Consider the following 9879-nt stretch of genomic DNA (forward strand, 5'->3'; position numbering starts at 1 on the left):
GATGCAAGTCCGGCCTCTGCGCCACCGCAATCCCACGGCAAGGACAAGCCACCCCTGAACCTGAGATTGCCCCCCTTCCCAGGCCCTTGGGCTGTTGTGGGACCCCCTAGCATACCCCCTCCACTCCTGTCCCCAGGAGACACCCAGGGAGCACTTGCCCTATTTTTCCCACCTCCTCCCACCCCCCACCCCCACCCCGGAGCTGTTTGTGGTCACCTTTCAACATCAGAGCTCCCAACGGCCACCGCGCCCCACCCCCTGACGGCCGGGGAAACAGAGGCCCAGCTCTGCCAGGCAGGCTGTGTGGTCTCCAGTGAGAGGCTGCACCCTCTGAGCCTCGGCGTCCCCTGGGACGAGCTTCCCCCACCCAGGGACTCGGCCTGGCCACCCCCACTGCGGGAACTGCGGGGACCAAAGCCCTGTCCCCAGGGAAAGGGACCGGCCGGAGTCGTCCGTTCCTGGCAGCCGACCTGACCCCGCAAGCTCCACAGGGGCCCCGCGGCCCACTGGGCAGGGCTGGAATTCTCTGAAACTCTCTTATCGCCACAGAAAACTTTCTTTGGGGTTGGGTCTCTTCTAAAGCATGAGCTGATTTAGAGGAAATGCGAAATGGTAATGGGAGAGGCTGCTGGAAACGGGGCCACCAACGGCTCAACAGGGAGAAAGACCAGCGGCCACAAACAGCCGGTGCTCAATTAATGCCGCCGCTACCTCTAATTCGGGGCGCTGAGGGACTGCCTGTGAGGCCTGCCCCGTCTCCGCTGGGTCCCCGGGGACTGCTCTGGGCCGGGGGTACACAAGAGGTGCGGGTCGCAATGATGGATCAAGAAAGGACTATAATCCTCGGGCCGGCGCCCGGGGTAAACGCCTGCAGCTCTGCGAGCCTCAGTTGCCCCATCTGTAAAAGGGGTTCAACCCGGGGCTCTCCCGCGGCGCGCAGCCAGGAGCAAAGGTCTGCGAGCAGCGCGCGCTGCCGGATCCATCCCGGGACCCCCGCGGCAGGCCCCGGCCAGGTGCGGGCAGCCGGGGAGGCGGTGGCCATGGAGCGGGGGACAGCGAGGAGGGGAGCAGCCCCCAAGCCCGGCTTCTTTTGTCTTCACATCCGCCTGGCGCTGGGGAGCTCGCCATGGAGACGGGCGCCGGAGGAGGCGGGGACGGGGGCGTGGGGGGAGGGTAGTGAGAGACACCGAGAGACCGAGAGAGAGACGCGGCCCCCGCCCCGCCGCGATGGGGGCCCCCGAGGCCGACCCCAGGGACCTGCGAGAGGCGTGGGAGGCCGGGGCCGGGGCTGGGGGGCCCCGGACGGAGGAGAGCCCGACTTCCACCCCCCGCCCCGCCGCAGACCGAGGCCCGGGGCCGGGGGGCGCGAGCCGCGAGCCGCGAGCCCGGCCCGGAGGCGCCGCTGCGCCCGGACGTGCGGAGACAAAGAGCCCCCGCCCCTCGCGTCGCGTCCGCGGGGGGCTCCCGGCCGCGCCCCGCCCCTTGCTCGGCCCGCCTCCCCCCGCCCGCCCGCCCGCCCCCGCAGGGGAGGGGCCGCGCTTTGTGCTCGCGGCGCTGCAGCCCCCGCCCCGCCGCCCGCGCCGCCCTCCCCGCTCCCGCCGCGCCAGGTGAGGGGCCCCGGGGGCTGCGGGCCGCGGGACACGACCCCCCTCTCCCCGAGGCTCTCCGTTCGGAGGCGGGGGGGGCAGGGGCTGGGGCCCAGGGTCCCCAGGCCGGGCCGGCCCCGCCCTCTCTGCCGAGACCCCGCCCGGCCTCCCACCCCGCTTGGGGGAACCCGGGAGCTGCATTGTTCGGAAGGGCCGCGGCGCGCGGGTGGAGGCCGTGGGGGAGGCCCCCCCACCCCGGCCTCAGTTTCCCTGGGCGGTTCCTGCGCATGCTCCTCCGCCTCTTTCCCCGCACCCCGCCACCACCACCACACACACACCGGCGCGGGTCCCCGGGTCTCCAGAGCTCAGTCTGCGACCCCCAGGCCCCCACCAGCGCGGCTTTGTCCCTCTCCAGCCACGGCCCGTGACGCCCCCGCACAATGATCTCGCCCAAGGAGAAAAATAAAACCCCAAAGGACAGCATGACGCTCCTGCCCTGCTTCTACTTCGTGGAGGTGAGCGGGGGAGGGGCAAGGGGGGTGGGGACCGGCGCGCGGGGATGGAGTGGGGGGAGGAAGAGACCTCAGTTCTGCATGGTCTTGGAGTCCTCCACGCTGGGGGACAGGCCCTGGCTCTGACCACCTCGGGTCAGGGCAGAGTCCGAGTAGGAAGGGGGTTTGGGTGAGAGGAATTGGGCTCTGTAGGACGAGTAGGAGTTCCAAAGGCTCAGACCCGGGTTGCCCGCAGTTGAGGATGGGGCGGGGTGGGGGGTGGAACGCCTATAAGAGCCTGGACAAATGCTGGGAGGTGGGACCCTTGGTGCCGGTCCACCTTTGAAACTCATCCAGAGAGGCTGGAGCTGGGAGTGGCTTAGGGCCAGGAAGGGGCAGGGGGACCGGGGTGGTACTGGGGGGCAGTGGCTTCGTCCAGCCAAGGGGCTTTAAGCCCCAGGTTCTGAATTCAAATCCTTCTTCTGCTAATTGTGACCCTGGGACAGGTCCCTTATCCTCTCTTAGCCTCAACTTCCCCATTTGTAGACGTGGAGCTTATATGACTAATATTTAGAAAGTGGTTAAAAACCAGATACCGAATAAAAATAAATGCAGCAGTGTAGGTACCTGGGCTGGTGGTGGGGCACAGCGCAGGTTTTCAGGTAGGCCCCTGTGCCCAGCCTTGGAGATGTTGTCCCCTCTTTAGCCTTCCCACAGTCCAGGGGTCTCCTTACCAGGGGACCAGCATCTCATCCCCAAGTCCAGCGTGGCCTGAGACTAAGGGGAAATATGGCCATGTCACCCACCTGTTGGAATACATGTTCCTTTGCAGGGTTCCAACCTGAATGCCAAGACCACAGCTTAGCCTGGCAGCCCTCTGCTTACTCCACCCCCTGCCCCGCTGCTACCACCATCTTTTTTTTTTTATTATTATTATTAGAGAAATTGGGGGTTTACAAACAAATCATGCATAAAATACAGGATTCCCATATACCACCCTATTATTAACATCGCCATCTCTTTTTTAATCCTTCTAGAAATTGTTTTACGCCCAGTCAATCTGGTCATATATGTATATCCTTTCCCCCACGTTTTATCTATCAGTGTAAGTCTCTGCTCTTGGCTTTTTCATAGGGAAGCTGTTTGTCCTTTCTCCCTGCTGCATAGTACTCCGCCATCACCTGCACTGGCCCCAATGGCTGGGTGTTTCCTAAGTTTTTGCCATCACAGACACTCCTGTCACAACAGCCCTTTAACCTGTGTCATTCTGCAACGAGTGTATCTGTAGGATAAATCCCCAGAGGAGGAATCCTGGGGTGCAGGGTGGGCCCTCCTTGGTAATGATTCCCAAACTCCCTGCCAGAATCGCTTTACTCTCCTGCACTTGTGAGTCAGTTTCCCTACAGCGGCGTCTGCACAGGATGTTAGCAGAGTTTAGGGTGAAAAACTGTACTTCAGTTTTAATTTGCATTTTCTTTATTATGAGTATCATATTAAAATTTTTTTTAACTAAGCATATTAGTAGGGACTCGTGCATGTTTATCATTGTTTCCTCTGGGTCTGCTCCATTGTTGTGTGTTTATGATTTTCTGTGTCTCAGGAAGCCATGAAGAGTGGGGGGAGGGGATCAGGGCACGCTTTTCCTTGGGGGTAGGGGCGGGATCAGACAGGGACCCCTCCCTGGTCCCAGGAGGCCTGGGACCCTACAGTACCCACATCAGATTCGGAGTTCCTCAAAAAGTTAAGTGGAGATTTACCATACAGCCCAGCAGAAGCACTCCTGGCTATATACAAAACCCGAGGAACTGAAAGCAGGAACTCACACAGATACATACACATGTCGCCAGTGGCGTTATTCACAAGAGCCAAGAGCTGGGAATGACCCACATGTCCATAATAAAAAATGTGGTCTGTCCACACCCTAAAAAGGAACGAATTCCTGATAGATACAACGGATGAATGCAGAAGATGACACGTTGAGTGAAAGAAGCCAGACACGGAAGGACAAATACTGTATGCTCTCCCTGATAGAAAATATCTAGAAGAAGCAAATTCAAAGAAACAGAAAGCAGATAAGACATTCCCACGGGTAGAAGGAGAAGGGAGTGAGTTATGGCTTCCTGGGGGCAGAGTTTCGGTTTGGGGTGGTGGACAAGTTTGGAAATAGATGGCGACGATGGTGGCACAGCATTGTGACTGTAATAAATGCCACTGAACTGTGCACGTAAAAATGGCTGCCTCAAATGTTACATATGCTTTACTATACTCCCAACACCGGATCCTGCCCTCTGTGGCCCTGAACCTGGCTGTAGGCTTCTATCTGGCCCTACCCATAATTTTTCTGCCCTCTGAAGTCTCCCCCAGAGCCTGAGGCCAGCTCCCCTGTGTTCAGAAGCTCACTCGTGGATCACTGGGGGGCACAGGCCCAGCGCTCCCACCGAGACCAGGGGCATTGACCGAGAATTAAAACAGGGAACGACCTTCTCCCAGAAGGACCTGATGTCCCTAAGGCCCAACCGCCCAGCCAGATCTTGTGGACGAAAATAAAGGCAATGCTTGTTGCAGCTAAAAGACTCCCTGTTTCAGGACCCAGTCCGAGCACTTTCCATGCAATAACTCCAGTGCTGCAGCCAAGCGGAGCTACAGTCACCATGCCCATATCACAGCCAAGAAAACCTAGACAGGCAAGGGGCCTGCCCAAGGTCACACAGAACCAGATGGCTGCAAACTACTTCACCCAAGTGCCATGGGTCCCAGGGCCTGTATGCAGCAGGTGCTCAGTACATGCTCGTAGGGTGTGAACCCAGCTCCTGCAAACCTGACTCTGCCCCACAATGCTTGGTTATGGTGTTTTCCCCTCTCGGTGCCTCCACTCAGGCCCTGGCCCATGGGGCTGGAGGGATCTGTCCCACCTTGTTCCCACTCAGGGGCTGGGGACTGAGGCCCCTCCTGAGGTGGGAGGCTCCTTGAGTGAGTTTCATCTGCAAGGCCCCAGGTTCCATGCATGCTCTCTGGCCCCTGCAGTACAGCCTGCAGCCTAGCACCTCTTTGGGAGGTGACTTTGAGACCCCTGGACTAGGAAAGGTGGGCACTTACTCCAGGGGGAAGTTGCTGCCAGTGAAAGCCTGTGCTCAAAAGCTGTTTGTGGTAGGAGCGGATGAATGGATGAATGAGTGAAGTCGTGTCCTTCCCTGTCTGCCTTCCTTAGGCTCCAGCCTCCCTGAGCTTTGTTTTTTCCGTTTGTATCAGGGGATGACAATACTCTATCTCACAGGGCCGTATGGGCTTATAGGAACTGGTGTGCTTGGGCACAGGATGAGGGTGTGCAGAACAGTGGGTGTCTGGATGCGTGGCTCAACCAATTCGTTCATTCACTCACTCACTCACGGAACACCTCCCATGGGGTCTGTGCTATGTCAGCATGTTGTGGTTTAGGCCCTAGGAAAAATGAAGCAGCATAAGGGACAGAGAGATGGGTGGCCAGGGGGTCCTCCTGAGGGGACAAGGAGCCAGGCAAACGTCTGAGGGAAGTAGGTCTCAGGTGAGGGATGTGGGAGAGCAAAACTCCAGAGGCAGGAATCCATTTGCCACTTCTAGGAAGGCAAAGTAGGCTGGAGTGGGTGAGCGAATGAATGAGTGGGGTGAGTGGGTGGGTGGAAGGATGAAGGAAGGGTGGATAGGTGGAAGGGTGGATGGATAGATGGATGGAAGGATGGATGGAAAGATGATGAAGGATGGATGGACAAAGAATGGATAGGTGAAGAATGGATGGGAGGGTGGATGGATGGAAGGATGGATAGATAAATGGATGGATGGATGAATGGAGAAATGATAATGGGTGGCTGGCTGGCTGGCTGGCAAGCTGATGGAGGATGGATGGGCAAAGGATGGTTGGGAGGGTGGATGGATAGAAGGGCAGATGGATGGATGGATGAAGCATGGGTGAATGGATGGGTGGAAGGGTGGATGGACAGGTGGATGGAAGGGTTGATAGGTGGGTGGATGGAAGGGTGGATAGATAGGTGGATGGATGGATGGGGTGAATGGACAGATGATAATGGGTGACTGGCTGGCTGGAAGGATGGATGGACAAAGGATGGATAAAGGAAGAATGGATGGGAAGGTGGATGGATAGAAGGGCAGATGGATGAATGGTGGGGTGGATGGATAGAAGGGTTGATGGATGGGTGGCTGGCTGGAAGGATGGATGGAAAGATGATGGAGGATGGATGGACAAAGGATGAACAGATGAACGATGGATGGGAGGGCGGATGGATGGAAAGATGATGGATGGATGGATAGAAGGATGGATGAGAGGATGGGCATTCGGGAGGCTGGGACATTTGGCAGGATCTGTGGGTGGAAGAATCTAGATCCTATGAACAAGCTGATGACCATGAACTGCAGCAGGGGAGGCAGGATGGGCAAGTGGCCCTACATTCATGGCATTCATCAGTCGGATGGCCCCCTGACCACGTGAGGGTGACCTGCCCCGCAGCTACCCATCGTGGCGTCCTCCATCGTGTCCCTTTACTTCCTGGAGCTGACCGACCTCTTCAAGCCAGCTAAGGTGGGCTTCCAGTGCTACGACCGCACACTTTCCATGCCCTACGTGGAGACCCATGAGGAGCTGGTGCCCCTGCTCATGCTGCTCAGCCTGGCCTTTGCTGCCCCGGCAGCCTCGGTGAGTGCAGTGGGGTAGGGCACCCCTGGGTGACACCCCACCCCACCCCGCGCGACCCCGGTCCCCTCTGGCTGACGCTCCCTTTCGGCAGATCATGGTCGGTGAGGGTGTCCTGTACTGCCTGCAGTCCCGTCTGTGGGGACGCGGCGGGGGCCCAGGTGGGCCTGAGGGCAGCATCAACGCCGGTGGCTGCAACTTCAACAGCTTCCTACGGCGCACGGTGCGCTTCGTGGGTGAGTGTCAGCGGGCGCGGCCCGGGGTGGGGGGGGGGGGGTGGGGGCGCTGAGGCGTGGGCTCTGGCCTTGACCGCGTTTCCACAGGCGTCCACGTGTTCGGCCTGTGCGCCACCGCCCTGGTGACCGACGTCATCCAGCTGGCCACGGGCTACCACGCGCCCTTCTTCCTGACCGTCTGCAAACCCAACTACACGCTGCTGGGTACGGCCTGCGACACCAACCCCTACGTCACGCAGGACATCTGCTCGGGCCCGGACACCCACGCCATCCTCTCCGCGCGGTGAGCGCCCCCGCCCAAGCCCTCGCACCTACTCCTCGGGTCCCAGGGGACGTAGAAGGAAACTGAGGCAGCACTGGGTGGAGGACCGAGCCGGAGCCACTTGGCGCGGGTGGAGGGGTGGATAGGGCAGATTCAGGGTTCCATGTTTCGGGGGGGGGGTAGGGAATGGGGGGGTTCTGGGAGGGGGGTGAAATCACACCCTCACCTCTTCCAGGAAGACCTTCCCATCACAGCACGCCACGCTCTCGGCCTTCGCTGCTGTCTACGTGTCGGTGAGTCCTGGAGCGCGAAGCCCCTGCGCCCCGCCTCAGTGACCCCCCCCACATGCCCAGCCCCCCGTTCCTCTGACGCCAGCCCCCTACGCCGAGCCCCCGGCACCCCTGATGCCACCCTGCCCCCGGGCCGAGCCCCCCAGCTCCCCTGGTTCCCCTCCATGCTCCGGCTGCCCTGCCTGACGCCCCGCGCCGCAGATGTACTTCAACTCGGTGGTGTCGGATGCCACGAAACTGCTCAAGCCCATCCTGGTGTTCGCCTTCGCCATCGCGGCGGGCGTGTGCGGCCTCACGCAGATCACGCAGTACCGCAGCCACCCCGTGGACGTCTACGCGGGCTTCCTCATCGGCGCGGGCATCGCCGCTTACCTGGTGCGCCCGGACGGGCCCGCGGGGCTGGGGGAGGGGGACGACCCCCGGGTGGGGGGCGGCAGAGCCCCCACGTGTGTGTGTGCGCGCGCGCGTGGGGGGTAGGAGGGTGAGTGACCTCCAGGCCAGCATTTGACCCCGCGGGGGCCACGTGCCACCCCCTCACTCTCCCCCGGGGCAGGCGACCCCGTCACAACTCATCCGGAGACGGGTCCCGTGCCTCTCCCCAGATACCCCAGGGAGGGCTTGCCTCCCCCTTTAGACTCCCCAGGGAAAGGCACGCTTACCCCTCAGACCTCCGCGGTGGGGGCCCCGCTTCACGCCCGCCTCCCGCGCGTCCCCCGCAGGCCTGCCACGCGGTGGGCAACTTCCAGGCCCCGGCCGTGGAGAAGCCGGCGGCCCCGGCACCCACCAAGGACGCGCTGCGGGCGCTGACGCAGCGGGGCCACGACGCGGTGTACCAGCAGAGCAAGTCGGCGAGCACGGACGAGCTGGGCCCGCCGGGGCGGCTGGGGGAGGCGGCGCGGCCTGTGGCGCGCGACAAGAGCTCGCTGGGCAGCCTGAAGCGGGCGAGCGTGGACGCGGACCTGCTGGCGCCGCGCAGCCCCATGGGCAAGGAGAACATGGTGACCTTCAGCCACACACTGCCCCGCGCCAGTGCGCCCTCGCTCGACGACCCCGCGCGCCGCCACATGACCGTGCACGTGCCCCTGGACGCTGCGCGCTCCCGGCAGCTGGTCCGCGAGTGGAAGCAGAAGGCGCTGGAGGGCCGCGGCCTGGGGCTCCCCGATGAGGCCAGCCCCGGGCCCCTGCGGCCGCCGGCCGAGCCCATGGCCGAGGAAGAGGAGGAGGAGGAGGAGGACGATGAAGAGGAGGAGGAGGAGGACGAAGAGGAGGCTGGCGGCCCCGCCCCGCCCTCGCTCTACCCCACGGTGCAGGCGCGCCCAGGCTTCGGGCCGCGGGTCCTGCTGCCGCCGCGCGCGGGGCCACCGCCCCTGGTGCACATCCCCGAGGAGGGCGCGGCGGGGGGCGCTGGCCTGTCCCCCCAGAGCGGCGCAGCCGTGCGCGCCAAGTGGCTGGCGATGGCCGAGAAGGGCGGGCCGGGTGTGGCCAATGCCCCGCGACTGCTGCAGGTCATCGCCATGTCCAAGGGTCCGGGCGGGCCTGGGCCGGGAGCCAGAGGCGCCGAGACGGCCTCGTCCTCCAGCGCCAGCTCCGACTCGTCGCAGTACCGCTCGCCGTCTGACCGCGACTCGGCTAGTATCGTCACCATCGACGCGCACGCGCCCCACCACCCCGTGGTGCACCTGTCCTCGGGGAACGGGCCCTGGGAATGGAAGGCGGCGGCCGGCGGGCCCCGGGCGGCGGAGGGCGAGGGCGGCTACGAGGCGGGCGACCTGGCCCGCGGCTTTCGCGGGGGTGCCAGACCGCCCGGCGTGTCTCCGGGCTCGTCTGTCAGCGACGGGGATCAGGAAGAACCCCGCTTCGGAGCCGTGGCCACCGTCAACCTGGCCACGGGCGAGGGGCTGCCCCCGCTGGGTCCGGGCAGCCGGGAGTCGACGCTGCGGCGCAAGACGGGCTGCGGTGCACGGGGTGAGCTGGGCGAGGCGGAGGCCGAGAGCGCCTACAGGAAGGTCCAGGCCGCCCGCAGGTTCCAGGAGTGAGCGGCCGGGTGGGGGTAGCAGGGGAGCATGGGGGTGGAGAGGTCGGTCCTGAGTCCGGGAGCCGGAGAATGGGGGATGGGGGTTAGCATTTTGTGACTCAATAAAGTCAACAGCAAATTAATACTCAAGTCGTTTTGGTTTTGGGCTAAGGCCCCCTCGAAGCGCTCGTTGGAAACGGGAATGAGCCCTTAGGACCAATGTTCCCATCTGCTTGGGACACAGCTTGCTCCTGAGGCTTCCGATTTGCTGCCTGGGACGGAAAAGCAAGATTCTGCTGCTCCCCAGACTGGTTTTTTG

At 62.5% G+C, this 9879-nt stretch overlaps 1 protein-coding gene across 2 annotated transcripts; it reads left to right on the forward strand.

The window, feature by feature from the left end:
* The first annotated feature begins 1576 nt into the window (after window positions 1-1576).
* PLPPR3 (phospholipid phosphatase related 3) lies at window positions 1577-9763 on the forward strand. Of its 2 annotated transcripts, none has more exons than XM_077121404.1 (8): window positions 1577-1607; window positions 2002-2101; window positions 6576-6761; window positions 6853-6994; window positions 7082-7277; window positions 7492-7549; window positions 7748-7921; window positions 8266-9763. In XM_077121404.1, exons 2-8 carry the CDS (start codon window positions 2027-2029, stop codon window positions 9580-9582), a joined length of 2148 nt encoding a protein of 715 aa, XP_076977519.1. In that variant the 5' UTR covers window positions 1577-1607; window positions 2002-2026; the 3' UTR covers window positions 9583-9763. The 2 variants fall into 2 exon arrangements, with proteins under 2 accessions (XP_076977519.1, XP_076977520.1); XM_077121405.1 differs by having other exon boundaries at window positions 6621-6761.
* The last annotated feature ends 116 nt before the right edge of the window (window positions 9764-9879 follow it).

The sequence above is a fragment of the Tamandua tetradactyla genome, chromosome 11 (genome assembly GCF_023851605.1).
Source record: "Tamandua tetradactyla isolate mTamTet1 chromosome 11, mTamTet1.pri, whole genome shotgun sequence".
NCBI lineage: Eukaryota > Metazoa > Chordata > Mammalia > Pilosa > Myrmecophagidae > Tamandua > Tamandua tetradactyla.